Source organism: Anser anser (genome assembly GCF_964211835.1).
Source record: "Anser anser genome assembly, chromosome: 3".
In the NCBI taxonomy this organism is placed as follows: domain Eukaryota; kingdom Metazoa; phylum Chordata; class Aves; order Anseriformes; family Anatidae; genus Anser; species Anser anser.
In genome coordinates, this window is record NC_139722.1 from 118,902,160 (window position 1) to 118,926,115 (window position 23,956).

The 23,956-nt window shown below is 46.1% G+C and overlaps 1 protein-coding gene and 1 long non-coding RNA gene across 14 annotated transcripts in view; one reads left to right on the forward strand and one right to left on the reverse strand.

Annotated features, from left to right (window-relative positions):
• Positions 1-23,956, reverse strand: part of PAK5 (p21 (RAC1) activated kinase 5) — a 122,180-nt gene that overhangs the window by 25,068 nt on the left and 73,156 nt on the right. For 5 of the 9 annotated variants that reach the window (XM_083828917.1, XM_083828915.1, XM_083828916.1 and 2 more), the window contains one exon: positions 13,708-13,922. In XM_083828917.1, coding sequence (XP_083685043.1) covers positions 13,708-13,911 — 204 coding nt within the window. In that variant the 5' untranslated portion in view covers positions 13,912-13,922. Of the gene's footprint in view, positions 1-13,707; positions 13,923-14,097; positions 14,122-14,169; positions 14,376-14,456; positions 14,592-23,956 lie in introns of those variants that run through there. The other 4 variants (XM_083828920.1, XM_083828921.1, XM_083828922.1 and 1 more) reach the window with 4 other exon arrangements.
• On the forward strand, positions 14,665-19,422 carry LOC310896548. Of its 5 annotated transcripts, none has more exons than XR_014581590.1 (4): positions 14,665-14,802; positions 15,740-16,002; positions 16,460-16,734; positions 16,869-19,422. It is a non-coding gene; the product is annotated as an uncharacterized lncRNA (long non-coding RNA). The 5 variants fall into 5 exon arrangements; XR_014581591.1 differs by having other exon boundaries at positions 16,470-16,734; XR_014581592.1 differs by having other exon boundaries at positions 16,518-16,734.

Here is a 23,956-nt window from a genome sequence, read left to right on the forward strand (position 1 = left end):
CTCGTTTCCAAGAGCAGATGAAAAACAGCTTCTGCGCTCAAATACTGTATTAACCTTGACAATAATGAAGTGGGTAATTAACTGTTTTGCCCTAATATGACCTTGCATTTATTGTCTTTAAAACTACTGTACTTTACACAGTTGCTAAGAATATATCAGCCTTTGTCCTTCAGGAGCTGTGGTTTCAGAAGTCGACAAGGATTTAAAATCTCTGTAACGCACAGTGTGGGAGAAGAAAAGTTGTTTTAGGAAATGTCACCTTATAAAGAGCCAATCTAAATTCTGGTTTTGCTTCTAGCTAGCTTATCCCCTCATTTTCGTTATATGTAAAATAAAAGCACATCCTATGCATATCTGAAAATCAATTTTTGCTAAAGGAAACAGGCACATTGCACAGCTGGTAAAAGTAATGTACGTGATGGAAGCGTTGGTAATTTATCTTCTTGTGTTGCAAGAATATAAATTCTTGCAACTTCACAAGCCTTTGAAGTATTTGAAGTTGTGTTCATGATACCACATTTTACTCCTTGGCATAAGCAAATGTGAACAGCACTACCTTGGGGAGAAAACCAATCCCCTCATCATGTCAGACAGAAAACTCCATCTTTCCTGGGAAGTAACAGAGCTTTACAGCTGCAGCCAAGGGTGCAAGTGTCAAGGGTCTGCCTTTGACCTGCACTTGTGAGAGCTCAGACTGAGCAACAGCCTTGGCAGAGCTCAAAACAGCTGGAGACCCTCCTAACTCCTGGAGATGGTTGTGAGCATGCAGCAAAAACCTCCTTTTGCCAGCTGCTGACACGAAGTGGACAGCTAAATTTGGACCCTGAGCTGCCGTCTTGAGGGGTGACAAAAGGACAAGGGTTAGGAAACTGATGTCTTGTCCCCTACGTCCTGGCATGGTGGCCTCAGCTTTGCATGACCTCTCCATGCATCTAGCAGACCCCCCCTCACCAGAGGCTGCCCCAAGGCTCTCCCTTTTGCCGCCAGCTGCTCTCACCACCACTGAAGGAGCCTCCTGTAGCCACAGAACTATGTTGTACTGTGAAGGAGACTATTGGGTATATTTGCTGCTTTGGATCCTGAGACGTGGCTCGGTGCCAAAAGCCAGCTGCTGGCTGTAGGACCGCCAAACTTTATCCCACGTCAGAAGCAGTGATGCTACGAGCTGTGCAAGTGAAACACCAGCGCTGCATTTGGGCAGCTGTCTCCTGACCTCGACAGGCAACAAGCAGATACAGCCAGCAGCACCCATGTGCACTAACCGAACACCTCGCTTCCCCATGGTAATAAAACCCACTAAACTGAGAATGAATTTTAGCGTGCTTGTGCTGCACAGCGTTACCCTGGGAAGACGCCTTTTGCCAACAAAACTCATCAGGTGTGTGGCTAGAAGCAGTGCCGGATGGGAAGAGACGTCGTTCATCACTCTGCACCCTCCAGGACTGTCCTACGGGATCTGTTCCAGTTTTGATCTACAGCCTGTCCAAAAAGCAGCTATTACTCAGAGTTAGGCACAAGGATACCTAACAGACAGGGAAGTATGGCAGGATGCTTCTTCCTGAAGCCTGCAATTTAAAGGTTGGTTTACACCCGGAAGCCTCAAAGTTTATATAATTTCTGTTATTAATTCCTTCCCAATGCTATATATTCTCACCCTCTGTACAAAAAAGAAAATAATAAGAAACAAAACAAAACAAAACAAAACACTACTCATTTCTTGCATCCCAACGATTCCTCCCGGGGGAGTTTTGCAGACAACACCTGCATTGGATGCAGAGCAGAAGCGATACGGCTTTCACGTGGCTGTGGATTTGCTGCCTCTAGTCTAACTTGATCCTCTCTGGTAACTGCAAAACTATAGCTCCAGTGGCTACAGCTCAGCTCGGGCCTCTGCTCCCTGGCCCATACGTGCGATTTACACTACAGAGTCACTTGAGAAAACAGGGAGCATGAGACCGTGTCACTGGCCCCTTGCAGGTCCGTGCCTAAGCACACGAGCCGTGCCCTGACTCTGGAATCGCTCTAACCCTGTTTTGGGCCTGCTGATACTGCTTGGCGCTGCAGCCCCCTGTGGCAACACATTGCTGAATTTCACTATACACCGGTACAGCACTGCCGTGTCTGCCTGAAGCCCCTTTCCTCCTGACTGCGTACTCCCACTGTGGCAGGACGAGGCAGGCGGTGTTTCACCCTTCACCTTACCCACCGCATCCAGGATTGTGCGAGCCCTGCTCACAGCCCTGCCCTCTCTGCTCTGAAGGGCTCCAGGCTTTTCAGCCACCCCACATCCGCTTGTCCAAGTCCCACAGTGTGGGACCACGGCAGCAAGACAGCTTTAAAACAGTCAGCCTGTAGAGCTGGAGCCCATGGACCTCTCCACACCGTCACAACCTGCTGGTGGTGCCACCTCACCTGAACGGGCCAGACGAGCCGTGTCAGCGCGCTCCTGCTGCACGCCAGCCACGCTGGGACCCGCAAGACAATCCCACGGACACCGCAGTCATGTTCCTAAGTTAGCACTGGCATCACCAAAATTTTTTTGCTGCTGCCCAACAAAGACTGCACAGCAGCGAGCAGAGCTTGTTACAACACACTGCGTACGTGCAACACCATCACCTCCATTACCCTGCTGCTGCCAACAGCATGGGAGAGGTACGACACTGGGAAAATGTTGGCACGGCCACATGCTAATTATTGGAAGGGTTGATAACGTAGCAGTGAAATTTATTCAGCCTGGAAAATATACTTTACTCAGTGGATCAAAATAAAGGTATAGCTAAAGGTTTGAGACAAGTATAATGATCTCAACAACACCACTCGTACCAGCTGTTTGAAAATCGTCAAAAGTAAAATGATCGAAAACTATAGAAAAGCCTAACCAAAACTGCGTTGTGCAATTTGTCAGCCTTCACAGCGGTTTTAAAAGTTAGTTGCCATAACAACAGGAGCAACATTTCATTATAATCACATTCACTGGTAATTCGTTTGACATGTTAAAATATAGCAACTTTAACAAAACATTTAGTTTTAAAATTCCACTGAAATATCTATGTTCTAGTAAGTTTTCCTTTTTTTTTAAAGAATATACAAACACGGTCATTATATGTCATTTGGATTGTTATTAGAGAATACTGAACATCAAAAATAACTACTTGGGTCTACTTATAACACACCAAGTATGTGAGATTTTCTATCTAATACGGGTACAAAGATCCATCAGACATAAAAGAAATGAGAGTGAGACGTGATTTTAAGGTTTTAGTTTGAGCGAGAAACTTAGTGTATCTATTACTTATGAGATATACAAGTGGTTCACAGGGAGAGGAGAAATTTCAGATTCTGAAAATCTCAGAATTTCTATTTCATATAACTTCTTCTGAGGAGTCAAAATTTTCTTTTATCCCAACACAGAATGAAAAAAACAACACATCCCAGAAGATGAAATTCCTCAGAAACATTAACTGTAGGAATTTCAAGTGCCCTCTTAAGAGCATTGCATTTTCCTAATGCTGATGGAAATCATTTCAGCCTGATACCGTACGCAGTGGATCTGCTAAGCCAGAAAGCCATATCAAAGACTGTAGATTTTTGATCGTGTTTTGGATAAAATCTTTTCATTGGTGTAAAACTTCCCTACTTTGTCAAATCAATGGCTTCTGGCAGGAAAAGAAAAAGACTGCTCACTTGGAAAGCCTATGGCCAGCCCTACTGATGAGCACCAGCAGGACTTGGTATTTTAGTTCTCCCTCCTTCAAAGCCACATCATCTGCCAGGGCATCTGTGCCAGTTATTATTATTTATTTTTTTCAGAGGAAGGTGTAAGGCTAATTGAGTAAGATTTCCCAACCTGCAGTTGTGGTCTGGCATCCCACAGCTTCCCACCCGGGCTGACTTCAGAGGCAGCTAGAGGCTGTGAAACTCAGAGCAAATCTGGGAGCGTTATGGCAGGAAAAGGGCGATGTTCTAGGTTAGAGAAACCCAGCCCTCCAAGAAACACAGCTCTACTTTTGTCGTGTTACACTAAGATAGACACATGCTAGAAGGTCGTGACATGAACCAGGACCAAAGTTTGCCTCACGCAGAGCTGTGCGTTCCCTGAATAGGTTTCTGCCCAAGGAGAAATGACACAATTAAGGGCAGTCAATAGAAAGCAATGAAGCTCCAGTGCCTCTAACTGGTACCTCAAAAATCCAGACTTGCAAAGTGATTTGTGCCTGGATTACTGAAGTGGTACTGACGAGACATGGGAAGGATGCTCTGTGTGCCACAGCTCCCATGCCTCAGCCACGCTGCAGGTGCAGGGGGCAGGAGACGAGGTGTGGGGCGTCAATCCTGACCCCTCCTCACTTCTTGCTCTGTTCCTAGTCCGAGCCAACTTCCTTTGGTAGATTCCCGTTTTCTTCATTTTTTGGGGGTATCTTGTCAGATGCACACATTAAAGCACAAAGTGAGGATTTTGACAGCCTGACAATTTCTAAGAAGCAATTTTAACTACATTTCTATTTCTAGTCTACCTACTGGCCACACTGGTGGGGAAGGAGCCACCAAGGCACAGGGGGGGAAATTGCCCTGCACCCGGTGCTGCACGGCCATCTGTAAAAAGTCTCTGTCCCATGGCTTTAAAAGGGTGAGGAAGTTTCAAAGTACTTCACGGAAATTGGGCATTCCTGGCCCCACACACATAAAGTGTGGTTTTTTAACCTGATTGATGCCTCTGAGTACTATGGCCTCCTTCATCTTCTCCTGAAACCTCACTCTTTGATTCAAGTAGGAATTTGCATTAGCAAAACAAAAACACGTAATAATTTCAAGCACATAGCAAAGTGCAGAGTTTTTATTTCCAAGGAAATACTCGTTTCCCTTCCCAGGGGTGGCTATTACTAAAGGGGAAGTGTAGCAGTAGGAATGGCGCAAGTGGGACTAGCCCTCACGGTGTGACTTTTACCCGGAAACCACGGTTATGCAGCACAGTGCTCTTCTGCACAGAAACCTGCGTTAGGTCAAATTTACAAAGCAAGCGAGAGGCAAGACTCCAAGAGCTTCCTAAGCTGATGTTTTATTTATTCACTCTTGTAAATGAGAAGTGCAAACCAAACACCTTCTCCACGGAAACAAACCAAGAGATTTCAGCGGATTGTCCGCAGCAGCAGAAGGTGCAGGGACGATGCCCAGGACAACCCCACAGTCTCATTTACAAGGAGCTGCTGAAACATTGCTCAGGGAATCTTGATTTGATTCTACTTGATGTGCTGGGCTGCGTGCTCTGTCCCCTGCGGCAGATCGGCCCTGCCATGCTCAGTGAGTTCACCTGCTGCTCCCTCCCCGTCCTGCAGCACTCCGGCCGGCAGGGAAAGCCAGGAAGGAGAGCCAGGCGGTGTGCCCCATGTCCCTGCACATAGCTAACACAGCACAACACGCCATACAGCACCGGAAGGGATAAAAGGGCTGCGGGATGGGAGAGAGGCAGCCTCCTGCCCCTAAGCTTCTTCCCAGGATGGTTCGTAGAAGCCGCCGTGTTCCTACCAGGTTTCTGTGCCTATATATCCTGCTACTAAAAAGTGCTACTGCACATGGAGGCATCTTCTCTGGAAGTTTGTACTGTGCTCTGGGAATTATTAAATGCAAATTAGGACACAGATAGCAATTACTGTTTTGTTCAGACTACAAAACTGTAAAATTCACTAAAATTCATAATCTCTTGCTATTCTTTTAACTGTGTGTTCCTGAGAGCTAATTAGAGCCTTCTGGATCTGATCTTTGCAATTAAAAAGTACAAGTCCTCACCCTAAATACATCTCTTTTGTTCACTTTTCTCTCCCCAAAGATCTGTATCTGAAATGCTTTATTCTTTCTAGCCTGCACAGCTCATCCTGTGGCAGTGACACTTGAGCAGAAAAGGTGTGTAAAGGTCTCTGTGGGTAAGTCAGTGTTCCTCTCCCCTAATAACAGAGCTTGTCGGCCGTAATTGGGTCCAGCCTGACGGGGAAGACAAGACAGGAAGAGTGGCAGAGCAGCTTCAAATTGCTAGAGAGCCACAAAGCCCAGATCTAATCACTGCGGAGCAGGAGATAGACAAAAACACATTTACACCTGCAGCTTTGGCTTCACAGGTAAGCGAGCTGCTTGGCAACATTATCTGTCTCCTGATCCTCCTACTCCTGCGGGTACTCCTTAGAATATATTTAGTGGGAGTTTGACCAGCATGGTTTCTGCTCTGGGCTACGATGAACCAAAATAAATTTATCAATAGATCTAGGAACGGAGATGTGCAGAACGTGTAGTTACTGTGTGATTACTGTCATGGCACGCCTATACAGAAACTGAAGTAGCAAACCCTGTGCTAGGGCCGATGTGAACTGCTAGTGCTGCCTGGCAATTTGGTACGGAAATCCCTTCCACAGCCTCTTACAACACAGGACACAACACATGCCTTGAACAAACGCCATCAGATGCCCGAGCAGGTTTCTCACTGCTTCTGTCCGAGCTCACTGACACGAGGGGAGGCCAATTTCCAGAGATTCCTTGCTGCCACCTAGCGTTTCCCACCGATGGACACCAAGAGAAGAGCGACATCTCAGCGTCACCACAGCTCTACATCTAAGCCATGTCAGCAGCACCACGGGAGGTTCAGCCAGCCCGAAGAAATCCCATGGGGTATTTTACTCCATCAGCTCTCTTGGCTGAGTTGAGCAGGGGCTTGCTGGACTATTTCACTGATGCTTGGTAAAACACATTCACCCTTTCCACGTGTTTACTGGGGAAAACACTGTTTACACGTTACGTTTTATTCTTTTGCACCTTGCTCTGGGGGATCGGTGTGGTACAGCAGCCGGAAGGAGCCTGCCAGCACAGCAGCCACCCCAAAGCACCCCTTTACCTGCCTGACCCTTCCTAGGCCCGAGCCCCGCTTCTGTTCCCAGAGATCTTGTGGGTCAGTGCACACAAAGTTTTGGAGGCCAGAAGCGTGGTTGAATGAACTGAAAGGAAACAGCAGCCACGTGAACAGTGAGTGATGGAGGCACGGCCCTCCGGCTCCAGGAGGTACGCTGCGAGCACGGCTCCCTTCTCAGGGCAGGCAAGCAAGGGGAGGTACTGGAACAATCTCCTAAAAGTTGTCTTCAGGGACTAATTTCCACATTAAAAAATGAACGTGATTACTGTCCTTGCTCGGGATCTAAGTCCTGCCTCTTTTCAGGTTATCCAGCACTACCTGCAGAGCATTCCCAGACTGGTACCCCCAGGGGAGACCAGATTCAATTTCTGAAATGCTAATAGTGAGAGTTTGCCACAGCTTACTGTGTTTCTTGAGCACTAAAGCAGGCTCTAAAGCCTTAGCAGATGTAGACTGTGACCTCCAGATTTACTTTCAATCTTCACTTAGCATATTGCAAAGTCCTGCTCACCCAGGTAAACTCTTACCAGTATAACTCAAGCCTGAACACCGTTGCCCTTGCAAGATTTCTCCAACACTAGTATTACTTAAAATCACAATGCTGATGTAAACAGCATTTAAAAACATTATTTTATGAATTTTATTGGGAAAAAAACCAACACACTTTTATGCGCAGAATGCTGTAATCCATATTGTTGTCTATCACTGCTATGGGACCAGTAAATCCTTTCTCATGCGAGCAGACCAATTCAAGCTCCTTTGGGGCTGCTGGGGATCTTTCAAACAAGGGATGTGATCAGCAGGTAACTGACCATCACCCCTCCAAGGCAGAGAGGCAAAATCATCCACTTACAATCTCTGTGCAGTGTTAAATATGTCTGCATGGTCTAATGAGGACCAAAGCATCGCCCCCTACCCTTGCGCTGCCTGCATTAGCTACAGGGACCACATCCGAAAACCACATTTCTGCCAGCAAAATCTAGGAGTCACCTGAGCATATTTCAAAGACACAAATAAGAAGATGGAATGTGAAAAAACTATTTTTTGCCACTTAAAATATTTACTCTGAATGGTGGCAGAGTTTTTCATACTAGCAACCTCAGTGTTTCTCTAGGATAGCCAGGTCCTGCTTACGAACCCTGATGCTGGTGTCTACAACTCAGCTGCAAACAGACCCTTCAAACACACATGGCTGAAACTAGGCGTTTGTTATGAGGGACAAGTATCTCGGTCAGAAAAATATGAACAGTTTGTTTTCTGGTTCATTAAAAACTGAGGAACATTTTATGTTTGAGTCAAACTGAAATGATAACGAGGCTGATGGTTTCTTCTCGTCCGAAGGAGGTTCTGGAAAAATGCAGTGGTATGAAAACAAACAAGCTGCTGCTGCAAATCTGATCGGGAACTTCACTGTTCAGAAAGCTAGAAACTCAAAACTATGAAGAATAACTGAGAATACATCAGTTGAAAGTGTCGTGGAAAAGACGAGCTTCCCTAATTCTAGTATGGCTGTGGGTTGCCAGTGTGACTCTGTAGTAAAAAAAAGTCTGTGCATTGGCTAGTGTACTTTTGACAGACATGAAGACATCTTAACACCACTGAATGCACGTGGGTATGGGGATGGAGAAGACTTAAGGTCTGCTTCAATCTTTGAAACCAAAGTATTCAAATATTTTCACAGAAATAAATGAAAGACAGTTTCTCATCTGTAAGATGTCTTCTTCCAGCTGAAACTCTTTACATTGAAACTGCATTTTCCATAAAATGAACGACTCATCTGAAAAAAAAAATTCCTCTTCTTTTATTCAGGCATTCTTTCTCTTGAACTAAACTTTGCATGAAGCAGCAATATTCTTCTAAAGGATTTATGCAAAAACCTACAATTTTCTGAAATCAATCAGAAATAAAAACAAAAGTTTCTGCTGTACAGTGTAGTACGTATGAAAACATATTAACCTAGTGATGTATAAAAAAAAAGCTGTGAATTTCTCCCATTTATTCATACTGTGGCTGATTTTTATTTGTACAGAGACAGACTTCCTCCAAGATTACACAAAATCAGTGACTTGGCTCTTCTCACACCAAGTCAACATCACAGTAAGACACGTTCTTGGACACTAGGTGGCATATTTGTATTACATGTGTACAGGGAGGTACAGAAGTAGCATTGTCACTTAGAAATGTGGGAAATCGAACAGCCCTCAAGAGAGGAGCATTATCCTTTTGAAAGAAAGAGCATCTACTTAAATATGCTGCAATAATTTCTTCTGGCAGCGTGTAGCATCAAAAGCATTCCTGTTCAGTCATCAAAATAGATTGAAAGTGGGACTGCATTACAGGACAATTGCAAATCTGACCGTAATTACTTGTAGATGAAGATGAGCAAGGAAAGCTGCAAGGGAACTGGCTAGAAAGGCTGGCAGGGACCTCCACAGGCCATCCAGTCCCACCTTCAGCTCAGAGCACAGACAGCATCGAAGCCTGGTCAGGTGGCTCAAGGCATCGTCCATCAAAGTTTGCCCTCTGCAAGGGCTGAGTCTCTCTGTCCCACAGTGCCTGCTGGCAAAACATTTTCTTTCCACCCCAAATTTCCTGTGCTGCGAGGTGTTAGCTCTTTCCCTGTTTTGGAGATGTCCCCTTCACCTTATCTCCTCCCAGAGGAGCCCACGCCAGGCCCAATATGTGACTGAGAAGTGTGCAATTGGAACCCGGAGTTCTTAAGCACAAATTAGCACGATGTGGTTACAAGGAAGGCCCACGAGATGTCAGCAGCCCTTTGGGTCCTGTGCTGGCAAGAGCAGTGCTGTGGGTCTGAGGTTTCCTGGTGGATGGGAGCCAACCGCCTTCAAGCAAGAGCTTCAAACTGTCCCATCCACAGGGGTATCATGGGGGGAATAAATAAAAACAAGTAGCTATGAAGGAGAGAGAAAAATTGTGGCTATTAAAAGAGCCACAGAAAATATCTCATTTTCTGCTTATTTTTTCTCTGTGTAAAACAGAGGCTGACACGTAGTAGTAGAAACTTAAAACAGTTTAAAAGATTACAGTTAATTCACCAGTATCCAGGTCAATTTTGAGAGGCAGCAGTGAGGAAAACTAAAACTACAGACAACACAAACCATGCGGATTACACCACTGAAACATGAGGATGAAGGAGAGGAAAGTCAGTGACCCTGCAGCCTGCTCCATCCGAAATTCTCTGACCTGTGAAGCCCAGCAGCAGGTAAACGAGCTGCCGCAGGTGAATGACACAGTTACCATGCAACTCAGGAACAAGTGGCATCTTCTCCTCCAGTAAGTCACAGTTCAGCTGTTTGCTGCACTGGGAAAGATGAGGAGGGATTTTAATTTTAACAAGTCCTCAGTGCTGTCCTGCTCCCGCTGATGGCTGTGGACGTTCAAGCATCGTAATGGAGCACGTCCATGAAACCAATGCTAGGCTCTTTTGACAAGAAGCCCCCACATAAGGCTCCTGGTACTTCACGAGGTCTATTTTAAGTACAGGAAGACACAAAGAGCTCACATTTTTCACACAGAGATGTTTTCAGTGAAGAACCAGCCTTTTATCAAAACCCCCTCTCTCCACGCCCCAAATCTATCACGATCATTGTCGCTTTCTGTTTTGCATGAAATCTTGTGCCGCGTTTTACTGATCCTTGCTAGCATCTCAAACACACAGCGCTTTGCTCGTATCTGGGTCACCCGCGCTGAGGAGGGGAATCCTATTATTGTTTCTGCTTGTACTAGGAATGAATGAATTTGTACAGCCAGCTCAGGTCTGGATTCAAGCTCTGACATTACCATGATAAGCCAGTGCCAGCCATGTGTGACAGGACCACGAGCCTTTATTCCAGCCCACGCAGATCTGTGGAACAAGCCCCTGGGTGGAGGGGGTCTCCCAGGAGATTTGGGAGCCTGGGGTGCTGCCGCTTCTTCAGCGCTGCTGCTTTCAGTATAGGTGGGGCACTGAGAATATTTATCATTTATTTTTACCCGAAGGGATACACTACAGGCCATCAGGTCCTATCTGCTTGGCAGATTGAGAAACAAGCAAACAGCGCAAATGGGGAGGTCAGCAAAACCCACAGAAGCCAAGAAAAGTCTTTCCCTTCCTCTGCTTTGGCTTTGCGTGAAACCCAAAGCAAACAAACCCAGCTCTGTCTCAAAACCCAGCAAACATTCTCTTCAACTCTACCCCTGTGATGTGCACTGCCACGCAGCTGTGAAGGCATACCTGTTAGCAGCAATGCCTCTGCCTCGCTCTGTGTGTGTAGTCAATACAGAAGTAATTGAAAAGAGAAGAAATAAATAAACGCAGAAGAGCAAAGCTACCGAGGTGCCACGTCACCTGCAACCACTGCTCGACCGACTCTGGCCGAGTGCCTCAGCCCGACGTAACCCCAGGACTCAGGACGTGCCCAAGTATCAATCTGCTGCTACACCTCAGTGCATCTACAAGGTGCTTATTAAACTATATCAACTGCTGTATGGACAGAAGAAAACCAGTAAACAATATTATGACCTTGGAGCCTTTGGCTCCCACCTTCCCAAACTGCAAAGGCATTGCAGATCTTCAGTTCTCACCAAAGTCATGAAATCCTTGGTGCCTAAATCACTTTTTAACAGAACTAAAGGTGCTAGTGCATGTTGCACACACACAAAAAAAGTCTTCATTAAATGTTCATGCTGAACTACTTTAGCAACATGAAATATTTTCAAAGTTTCTCTCCGTAAGTTACATCAAAGTAAGGCGTAATTCTTAATATACAGTAACATGATTTCTTTCAATATTCTTGCATTAAATGAAAAATCCCATCTTCCCTCTGCTACAGCCCCTCCTGTGGGTCCCTCTGCAGATGGGCATGTTTGTGCCCAGCCCCACAGCGAGTGCTGAGACAGGGACTGGGTTACAGACAGCCCGGCCCCTGGAAATGTGCCACGGGAAGGTGTTGGGGGACATGTGGATGCAGGATGGACCCTGGTCGCCCAAGGTCCACCTGGCCCAAGGACTCTTGATACATACACACACGTAAGGCCCCCTTTATTTGGACATATGTAGTCCTCCGAAAAACAGACAGAAAAGCAAACCAGACAATTTCTTGGAAACGACTGCCAGTGATTTTCTCCGCTTTGAAGTGCTGCAGATACTCATTCGGGGCTTGAACCTTCCCAGCCCGCAGTGTGTATTGCATCACCAGGGCTCTGCTCACAAATAAAGCTATGCAGATGTCTGTTTGCAGGCCTAGACCCGGATCCACATTGCCTGTAAGCTGTTGAGGAGCTAATACATTTTAAAACATTTTAAACTTATGGATTTATGGCTCCAGAACTACAGAAAAGAGATGGTACTACTGTAAGATAAGAAATGGATTTGTTCATTTTAAAACATCTTTATGCATTCGTGTCAAAATACTCAGAGATATTTTGGTGTTTAAAAGGACTGTGAAACAAGCTTGCTCCTCTGCCCTAGCTGGCAAAGGTTTGCCTGCTTTTTTTCCCACATTATTCAGGGCCTCTATTATACAGCAAGATATTTTATCACAGCAAAAAATCCAAGACTTTGCTTTTATCCCCCTTGTCCCGTAGAAGCGCCCAGCAATCCTGATTAGCAAGTGATGAGTGTCCTTCAGGAGCAGGCAGTAAATGCAAATTTAGCAAAGAGCACTTATGAAATATAAATACAGAGTCCGTGCTCTCAGGATTATCCGATTTTCGCTTGCCGCAGAAAAATCCACACAAAGATGAAATCCTAAATTTATCTTTCAGCTGCGTGACAGTGAAGGGTATACGTTCTGCCAGCACACGGGTGTCATCTACTGGGAGGTAGGATGTGCAATCCCAGAAACACTGCTAAATGAGGGTACGTTTGCCCATCTGTATCTTGAACCTCTAAGCATGGGGATCCCAGAGCTGCACTGGTGTCTGCCCAGTGCTGCCCTACCCTCTGAACCAAGGTTTCTCCTCACCTGTCTGGGCCGAATCTCATGAGCCACAACCCGGGGCTGTTTCCCCTCATTTTACCACCCAGAAAAAGCTTTGCTCCACCACCTGCATAAACCCACAGGCAGCAGTGGGTGGCGATGAGATCCCTCCCTGAGCTCCTTGCTGGGCTGAACAAGCAATTTCATTTTTTAACTTACATGTACTTTTCCTTCTCTCCCTTGCTCCAAATTGCCTTTGCCTAAAGCACCTTTCTTAAATTAATTATCAAGGAGCTTTAAGCTGCAGAGGAGCAACGTCTGGGGCCTCCACTGGGACTTGGGGCTTTTTCTTCTGCAGCCCAGGAGCACGAAGGAATGGCCCAAGTAAGACCCATGATATACACTCTCATGGGACAGTTGTATAAGTTTTATAAATATAATTTTTCCTTGCAGCTCTAGTAATTAAATATTTGGATTTGCAGCTCTCTCTGTACTTGCACACTCCCCGGCCCTGCCGGGACAGCTGCTCGGGGCGATGCAGATAAATATTTTCTGTCTGTTGGTGCTCGGTGGCCAAGCCCGACACGTCACCTCCTTCTCACTTCCCTTCTATTTCTAGCAATGTGGGCAGAGTAAGAATACTTGAGTGGTTAGAGCAGAGTAATCAGATAATCTTTCACTAAGACATAGTTGCATCCAGAAATTGGGATAACAGGCTCCCAACAGTAGCCCCCACCCGGCAGCGGGTACCTTCTGAGAGCACAAGGAGGCACTTTGGGGTGAGACCAAGCCCAACTTCAACTTCAAAGCAGTATGGCTTCGCTGAGGCTACATGCAATTAAAGACAGGCTAGGAAATACAAAGGAGACGAGAAACAAAGACTTTGCACAATACCTTCATAGGCGCGAGCTGGATGGGAGTGATGCATGAGGGGTCCACCATAGGCTTGGGCCTGTTGGCCGTGTCCGCCAGCAAGCTGTGCCACTGCTGAGGTAGTCCTGTGAACTTCTGCTCCCGGTGGTCAAAGCCCGTGTGAACCCGATGCTCGAAGTTAGAGGGCCCGGAAATCTCCAGCCTTTTCTTCTTCTTTCCAAACATGGTGGAAAAATCTGGAGAAGTAACAAGGAAACAGGAAAAAGGGAAAAAAAATATGTTTTGTTGCAGCCTGTAGCCATTCTCTCTCCTGCATGGAGAATTTCAGATGTTATTAGCTAAATACCTGCATAGGTTTTAATTTTACTCCACACTCACCACCTTTGAGGTCTGTGCCTGGAAAGCACTTACCTGCCCTCTGCTCACAGGATCTGAGATCGCAGGAAATTACCTCGGTCTCTAACCTGCACGTGTCTGCATTACCTTGTGAAATAAGGAGCTGCCCCGATCCCCAGCAGAGAAAGCCCCAGGTCTTACTTTCTGCTCCTCTCCCTGCTGCTCTGTTCGAGCTGCAGGGTTCATCCCAGGAGAGCTGGCAGCCCGGAGCTTTACGGCTGCAGCGCTGTACGGCTCTGCTCGGAGGCCAGCACTCAGTGTGAGCAGCAATTTATTCCTACGCCATTGCAGCGCTGCAAATAGATGGAGAGCACAGAGCTAATTCTAAGCCTGCATAAATGCCTTCATCTGCATTTGTAAAGGGTCCTGCTCACCAGTGGTATCGGCTGCTGTGATGCATTTACATCGTGTGAGCTGTCCTTCAGAGGGAGACAAGTCACTACGAGACACCCGCACCCCCCAAGTACTTGGGTTGGTGCGTGGCTGGGTGCAGCTCGCTGCCTTGTGGCCAGCACCCTCAGGTGGCACCAATTACAGCGAGGGCCCTACTTATTTAGCGGTGCAGGAGCAGGGCCAGCTCCTTTGATCCCTGTGCATGTGGTGCAGGGGGGAGAGAGGGTCCCTCTGCCACCAGCGCAATGCCTGTGCGAGGAGCTGGAGGCTGTCAGAAGAAATGTGACCTGCCCTGTTTGTACATCGCTGGACAGAGCTGGCTGCCCGGTAAAGCTAAGTGTTACTGCATTTACTCAGCAGAAAGAGAGACTTTGGTTAACTCCATTACTTGTTATTCCCTGACATGAGCAGAGACTTGTTAATCTGAAGTCCTCTGTTATTCTCAAGGTGCTGTTAGCTTCCTGGGAGGGTTTAACCACACAGATCTCTAATGATGGAAATCCCCCAAAACTTTATTTTTTTTGCACTGGGATTTCAGTTATTTTTTGCAACCTCTATCACAGCCTCATGTCACTCCTAAAAGGAGGAGTTTGGATGAACTTCGGTGTGTGTTTCAGGGACTGGGACCTCCTTTCTTTGGAGAAAGGAGGAGTACAACTATTTATTTAGCATCACTGTTGCTGATCAGAGGTACTCAGCACTCAGCTTGAATTCTTTTGCTTGAAACTATTTGTTCAGAAAACTTTACAAGGAGGTGTCAGCTTGTTCCAAGCTTGATTCTGATTTTGTGACTATTTCGGATATTTTTCCACTGCTTTCTGGTGTGGTTTCACTTTTTTTGCTCTTTGATGTGTGGGTTCCTCTTCCTCCTGAGGCAGCTGGGGAAGGCGGTAGGAGAGGCTGCAGGGGAACACGGGTAGATTGCTGGGGCAAGAAAGGTTTTGGGGAGAAACAGAAAAAGGAATTAACTGCAAGTCAAAAGGGAAGAAGGTATTTGCTCACTGTGTCAGAATAGGAAACAGCCGAAACAGTCAACATTTGGATTAGTCCTTGGATTTGGTCGGTCCTACCTTAAACAAAGCAGAGCTCAATGGTAATATTGAGGCAGGTTCAGAACTGGCTTTTACAAGGGACTACAGAAAACTGCTGCCTAAGGGACAGAGAAATCCCTGGCCCCAGGGAAATGAAACGCGGTCATGTTGCTTTTCAGTGAAATACTGTCCTGGAAAAATTCTTTGCTTGCTCTTTCTTGTCTTAAAAATAGCCCTCCACCTTGATCTCGTGGCCATTTCAAGCAGGGCTCAGTAAGCCCTCAAGCAGCAGGAACAGAAGCACCTGCCTCAAATAGAAGAGCTGCCTGGTGAGGAGGCCACCAGCTTTCTAAAACCTCTCCCATCACAGGAGAGACTCAGCTGTGAAGCTGCTGCCCCTGTTTTATGATTCAGGCGGAGCAGCTGTCTGAGAGAAGTTCAGAGAAGAAAACACAGTTGCATTACTGCTACTAAAAAAGATGGGATGATAAATCAAGTATGTATTCTGTCCTCATTCCCTCTTACTATTTCACTAAAAGATCAGGCCCATTGTTTAAAAATTGACTGCCGGGTGCTCTACACATCCCCTCTGTGCATGTGCAGGTGATGTCTCCCTTGGGTGTACTTTCTTTAGATGGAGCAGACTTGCTTGCCTTCCTTGGCCTTTCCCTGAAGGTCTCATCTTCCACACCTCCCTCTGGCTCTTGTTCCCCTTTCTGGAACTCCCTCTGAATCTTCTACCCTGTTTGACAGTCTCTTTCTCCACACCTGTTAACTTCAGTATCTTCCTCTCCTTTGTCTCCTGAAACCTGTTATAATCGCTTGGAACATCACGAACCTTTTATTTTTCTTGTTGATGGCATGCCTGATACCTTGTGGTACTTGCAGAAATGTTTCCAGCATAGCCCAAAGTCTTAATGATTGGTCTCTGCTCAATGTTATTTACTTTTGAGGCTTAAACAGAAGTACCGGCAGCTCAGGCAGTAGCTTGTACTCACTGATCATCTCCAGGGCTCCACGAGCTGCAGCTGGTGTCAGATCAATGGATCTGGATTGATTTCATTCATGCTCTGGGATTTGAATCTATAAGGCCTATTGGAGTCACATTTTAAACCAACAGCTCTAGAAATGCGCTTCTTCATCGAATCAGTGCCAGTACTTGTATGGCTTCTATGCTGGACTTGCTCCCTAATGCAACTGCTGGATGCTTCAAGTCCTCCAGACACCTGTGAGTAAAAGGCCATCAGCTGGCAATGGTGCACATTGCCTTTTTAAAGAAGTAATTCATTACTTCTTTATTTCAAGACATTATTCTTGTTTTTAAATTGCTTTTTGTTACACTGCTCTCTTCCATGTTTTAAGTACTATTACAGCTGGATGTAAATGTGAAACTTGGCCCAGCTGCACCTCTGCTTTCTCAGGAGAGTATTTAAGTCTTATGTCTGGTGCCAAGGCCATGCTTTCACATAGGGGCAGCATTTGAAGCCTGGGCAATGGGACTCGCTCTCCCTTCTGACTGCACCTCATGCTTACATCAGCTTAAATCGACCATGAAGCTACAGCAGGAGAGACAGGGATACCAGCACCTCGTACAAGAAGAGACAGATTCAGCCATGCGGGCAAAAGCACAAATGCTGTGTGTCTCTGTGGCTGGAGAGCATCTCCCTGGGGGCTGTGCCCATGACAGGCGGCCAGGAACCCTGGCTGACAGCAGCTCTGACCCCACGGGAGGGGGGCAGGAGTCCCCCAGGCGATGCAGCCTCTCCCCTGGCTCTGCAAACAGAAATGTGGTGCTACCAAGGGAGCAGAGAGCCCCAACTGACTCTTAATGGCATCAGTAATAGATGCTGAGTGCTGCTGCTTTGCTTCATTAGCCTGCAAGGTCTCCCTGTCTCATTGCAAAGCAAAGCCAACCTCTCCTTACCACGGTCGCTCTGAATAACTGGAATTAATACATGCAGTAATCCACAGAAACTTCATTTCCTCTGATTTCTCCCCAAGAATACAGCCCTTTGTGTAACTGCAGGCATGGACACAACCTTATATACCCCACATGTATGTATCTGTATTGTGGAGAGGAAACGTTTTGGTGGATTTGCACTAACCTCAGATGGCACTTGTGAACAGGAGGCTATGTGGCAGCTGCAGGTCAGGCTGCAGCTGCCTGGGCTGTGTACCCAAACTGACCCCCCATTCACCCTGCTTTCTCAAAATGATGACTTCAATTATTCCCTCCTTTTTCAGGCCATCACACTGAAATGCTGCTGCATGTGAATGATGTTACTTGTTTTCCTTGACTGCCTGAGGACGCAGGTTTGGGGCAGCTGAGCCAGTGAAAACTCCTGCTCCTGGCTCATAAGAGCCCTGGTTTGGTCTCCAGCATGTCCCAAACAAGGTGCCTGGTCTTCAGATCTCAAAAAGAGAAGACTTAATCTTTCAGTCATAGCTTTATTGATCTGATACAAAAAATAAAGCATTTAATCATGGGGAGAAGTAGAAAACAGCCTGGACAAGTGAATAAATGAAAATGCTCTCCAAGACTTATCAAATTGTTTTGGGAATAAGACGTATCTAGGTGCTCTAAGAGAAATGATTGACTTCTCCAATTCCCCAGGATGCTGGATGGCAGGTGTGCAACAGAAATGCTATGAAACTTCTACTGAGAGCAGAGAAGGCATCCTATTAAAGAAAAAGTTCACGCAGGCACTTACCTGTTCTCTGTCATGGAGAACAGCAACTGTCTCGCAGTTGTTAGGAAACCCTAATTTCCTAATGGAATTAGTTAAGAAAATATCCCCCTGGCAATGGGGCAGTAGCCTGCATTTAGTGGAAGCAGTGGAGGAAGGGGGCTGCCTGCAGGGCATCCTCACCCATCCCTCCCCATGCCAGAGCACTCATCCTTCAATTAATCCCTCCTGACAGCCTCCAAGGTACTCCTGACCATGCCAGGTCTCTCGGCAAATGCCATCCCTCTGTCCAGCTCCTCCCACGCTCACCCCTACCGAGCAAGAGGAAATGAGAGCTGTCACACTCCTAAGTTGTTGCTATTTTTGTGAGGAGGAGCACCACCAGGATGCCTGTGCGTGCTTTGCTAACAAACAGTCCGGCTGCTTACAGCGTGGCGCGGGGCGACGCTCAGCGCAAGGCAGGGGCTGTCTCAACAGCTACTGCTGATGGCAGGGGTCTTGAGCTAGCCCCGGTGGGGGAAAGGAAAAACAAGACTCATTAAGTGGCTTCAGTGGAGTACTTCTACAGAAAGACTTCACCAATTGTTATGCAGTAATGTAGTAGTGAGTAGCACATGCGTTTTGTGTTTGTAAATAGGAGTTTTGAAGGAGGCTACCGTGAGCAAATAATTTAATAAGTCTGATAGTTTAAGAACAAAACCAAGCCTGTTCTCCTTAGGAAAAGTAGTCTGTGGTCAGTTTATGGCTGCTGTGCTGAGGGGCTCCTCCAGCCCCTGGTCCCCCATGGCACAAGATACAGATGAGGGACTTGGTTTCTTTACCAAAGGCACGCTGGAAAAAACACGGACGTGTCTGCTGGAGCTGGATGCTGGCAGGGACAATTAGACAATGGCACTGCTTCCCCTTCCAACGATGGGTGAGTTACCTGCAGTGGTGCTGGCCCCAGCTGTGCTGATGGGGAGAGGGGAAGGAGCAGGGAACAGCAGTAAGTGTGTGAGGGGTACTGTTCAGACACAGCCACCCAAACCCATTTGTAAGGTGGCAGTTTAAAAAAAAAATCCAATAAGATCACCACTTTTGTTATGTGTATCTCCTCTCAGGAAGGGAGTACTGCCTGCTCTGCTGGTGCATGCCGAATGGTGGTAACAAAGCTCCATCCTGCTGCCGCAGGAACGCAGCAATCCTGACAATGTGCTACAGGAGCAATCACGGCACTGTTCCCTTAATGCTGTTTACTGCAGTGCCTAACAAATCGAATTAGACGCAATCAGCACAGCCTGCCTGTTAGATCTAAGCCAGACCTGGAACAAAGTTCCAAGGGGCTCCCCTTTATCTTACTCCTTTCCATGCACAGAAATACTGCACTGAGCACCACAGTGCCATGAACTCCTGCACTGGCCCAAATGTCATGTATGACCTCCAGTGGCGGATTGGGTCCTGACACACACAAAAATTCCCTCTGGCTGAGATACCTGCCCGTGCAAGGTACAGACCAGTAGATAAATCCCCTCCATCAGCTACTGTCCAACCACTGTGCTGCCTCCCGGTCACAGGTGAAGGTATCTTCCTGGTAAGTAGCGTACTGCAGCCCTGCCCTGGAGCACGAGGTTAGCAGTATTATTCTGGGTGCCATGGGAGCCCATTCAGGTCCTTGCAGGAGGGTGTCCGAGCTCAGGACACCCCTAGGGATTCACAGCAATAGCCTCCCTAAGAAAAGTTAAAGCCTTGCCCAGCTTGTGTCCCCGAGTTTCTCCTGATGATTCCCATTCAGAGATGACAGGTCGCTGTTTATTCACTCCCATACACCTGGGCTCCATCCTAAGGTTTTGGCAGGTTGCCTCTTCCCGTACTTGAGATCAGGGGATACTCAGACAAGCTGATGAACTGAAAAGCTGAAAGTCCAGATCTATGTAAATAGCCCCAGAGAGCAGAGTTTTCCACTTACAGCAAGTAAAACCTGAGGCAGTTGGAATAAAATGAAAAAAGGACACCTTAAGTTCAAAGGTTAACAGTGTTCTGTATCTTTTATCCTAAATATGCGCAATCCGATCAAACCACCAAATGAGCAAACAGAAGTCTGCTCAGTTCTGACTTACATAGTGACCGAAGGCCAGTGAAAAAGTGGGAGATGCTTTTTCTTCCCTCCTCAGTAAGTAGCTCTTCTTTTAGATTGAAAATTATGGAGGTAGGAAAAGTTTGTTTTGTCCTGTACCTTGGAAAGTGCCAAGGCGTCCCAAGTACACCTGCAAAGCAGCACCAACTGCACTTGCCATCCCAGGTGATCCCGCAGACTGAAGGTGTGTAATTTTGTCATAATTAAAAGCTTACAATAACCTTACAATTAATATAAATAATAAAGCGAGCTGGGTATTTTTACTTAAAAAGGGAGCTTTCAACAATTGTGTACCATAGCTACCCAAGTTTCTTTTGCTCATGACAGCCTTCCAGCAGCCAGGTGCTGTGTCCCACCAAACCAAGGGCATCTTCTGTGCTCAGCAGCAGCACCTGCTCATAACCCTGGGAAGCTGCCCTGGGGAAGAAGCATTTCTTACCCACACCTTTCACTGGTTCAGCATGTGACTGGGTTGCAAATACTCCCTCAGGAGGAGCTTGTTTTTCATTGTCTGCCTCAGCCCAGCAACATGTTTTGCTTTTCAACAGCCAGCAATTAGTTCATTCTCAGTGAGGAAGCACATGCTGCAGTCAGTCCAGCAGTCTGCAGTTCTTATGCAGGGGTTCCTGCCGGTTCCCCTGCTGTGCAGCCTTGCTAATTGGGGCCAGGCAGGCTATTAGGGTTTGGAAATTGGCTTCACATGCACTGAATGCTCATCTGCTGCAAGCCCAGTATGCCCCCAGCCCTGCAAAAAAAAAAAGCACATTTTCCCCCAAGGCAGTCATGTGGCCAAAACCACTGGTTACAGTCAAAAGTGTTAACACATTGCTTCATTTTCAAGAACTTTTAGAAAGAAATACAGATTGTAAAATGGGAGATGGGTGCTACTTGTTGTTCTTTAATAATTTTTAGTTACTAATAATAGTTTTATGCACATCCCCCAGTTGTTCTCCTACAAAGCAAACAAAATGTAATAATACATCATTAGCTTTGCCAGCCTCCACACCCACTTTCTGATTAATTGTAACCTTTTCCGATACATGATCATAAATGAACAGAGTATGAACTGCGAAGCACAAACTAAATTAACGTGTCAAGCCAGCACTCGAGATAAATGTGAGCGGGCTGGTGTTCATCCCAAGGAGCTCGCTCCTGTCTGCCTGCCGACTGATGGCAGAGCTTCCTCTGGTTTTCCTGCGGCTGACACGGGCGCAACTGCTGCTGAGACACGTGGGGGAGACTGAGCCAGGCCAGGAATAAAGGCACAAACCCCAGAAAATTCAGAACTCAAGAATATGGCTGGGAATTCAAAGCACTTGCTGTGCTTTCAAGCTAGGGGGTTTACAACAGCTGTTCGGTGCGACTGGAGTTGGGTTGGCTCCTGTTAAACCTCAAACTTAAACTCACTGTCCAGCAGCCCTTGCTGAGCTCCTTAATGATTTCGTCACTCTTTTCTGTCATTCTTTCCTTTCAAGGACTGAAAAAGTCTATGGGTCATCATACAGACGGGGGAAACCTACAGAAAACACTGATTTGGGTCCACATACAGTATTCTGCCTCGCTGCGAGGTTTTGCATACAGCAGCAGACATATCTATGCATATATATAGCTACAAAAACAAGGAAAATGTTTATTTAAAAAAATAAGGAATAACAGCAACAATAGTTTTGTATTTCTTCTTTGTTTGCTTTAAGGGTGGTTCTAAGCTGCTTGGTGGGGCTCTTTGCTGGCTGCAATCACAGCATGAATTACCTCTGCAAAAAACGTGTGCCTCAGACGTATACTTTTTAAAAATAAGTCATCTCCACTGTGCTATTTTTAAACTGAAAACACAAAGAATACTATCGTATTTGTCAGGAGATGAAATAAAAAGCAATACCTGGAAAAGCAGAGAGGGCTGAATGAGAAGCCAACACAGCTACTGGAAAGGCTCTTAAAAACTTCACGGGTTTGACCAGGCTTGATGCATCACTGGGACAGAGGAGAAATCCCAACTGGCTTCCCTGATGAGATAATCCTAAATACTTCCCTAACAACGACAGGATAGTTCTGGATGTACAGGCTATCTTTTGTTTGGCCACTGGTCTTATCTAGAGGGAGATCTCGTTACCTCTTTACATACACAGCAGTTTCAGCGCATGAAAGGAATAACACCCAATGCAGGAGAGAACCAGGTTGGTTCATCCGTTTAATTGGAGACCCAGTGTCCCCATGATCCCGGCTTAATCCTTTGCTCTTCTTGATTATGACTTTAGTGTTTCAATTTAGAAACAATACAAGAAACCTTTGGAAAATGTTCTGGTGCACCTTACCAACAAATCGCGATGACCATTTTAACTGTGCCTCTCCAGAGGCAACAGAGAGACCCTACAAACCCCGAGCAGACCAAGCCTGCCAGCGCTGCCCCACCTCGAGAGTCCTCTGCCCACACTGCAGACTAAGCTCTTCTGCATGTAGATAGTGTCGCTGATGAAAATTGAACCACTTGTGACCATAAAATTTTTGCAGCCTTACTTTTACCTATTTTGGTTCAAAAAAGCAAGGAAATACCATTTTCAAAGCACAACCACATGAATTTAGGCACAAAAAAGCTTAACGGTCAATGGTATTCAACTTACTTGTGTAAATCCCCTGGATTTTCAAGGTATGTGATATTTTTTTGAGATGGGACAGACTCCTAAGCCATTTAAACACTGAAAATACATGTTTTAATCATAGCAAAATAAATCCTGACTGACGTCTAGACCACACCGAATAAGCAGTAAAGTGCCATCCTTTCTAAAAACGCTCCTTCACCCTACAGCATTGTGCTCATTTCAACCTGAGGTCAAATTGGCCAATTTTTCAGAGTTATTGTGTCACTGCACAAAATAATAAGTATACATTTAAACAATTACAAGCTGTCCAGCACTTGTCATTGTCCATGTTTCTTTTAAACCCCACAATACCTTGTTTGCGGTTGAAAATTCGTCACACCACAGCCCAGCAGGGTGTCTCTTGATAGCTGGCCCATGAGACATATCTAATAGAAACGCACAATGGAACAAAATACAGGAAAAAATAATAACAAAAGGCAATGCATGCTTCTAGAAAAATAGTAAAAGCTGCTACGGAGTGGCCAAACCAGGATTTATGTCCTCTAGGGAACAATACTCATTCTTCTTATTGAAAGCTGCTCTTGTACGAGGGCTCATTTCCACACACTGACTGACATGTGCTTTCCTAATTTAGAAGTCGTGTGACTCCCAGTGGATTCTAATGCTCAGCAATTTTCAGCTGAGCAGCTTAAATGCACGTATTGTAGTCAGTCACTCCCTATTACCTTACACACATGCGCACACAGCAACGTGCAGACGGAGTTTCCTGCAGTGAATTGGTCTGCAGCAGCTCAGGGCACATTAAAAAGGGGAAAAAAATAAACAAAAACAAACGCCACCAACCCCTGGAGGTAACTCAAACCATTTCTAGCCCTAACAAATGAAAAGATTCCAGATTTTCAGAAGCAATTAGTTCTTTGGGTGCTCAGCCTGAGATTAATTAATGGTATTCATTTTGCTGGAAATGTTGGACACCCACAGGGAGAGGATATTAAATAAGGCACCCATTAAGTGAGACACCCCAAATCTCAAGCTACTTCTGAAACTTAAAAG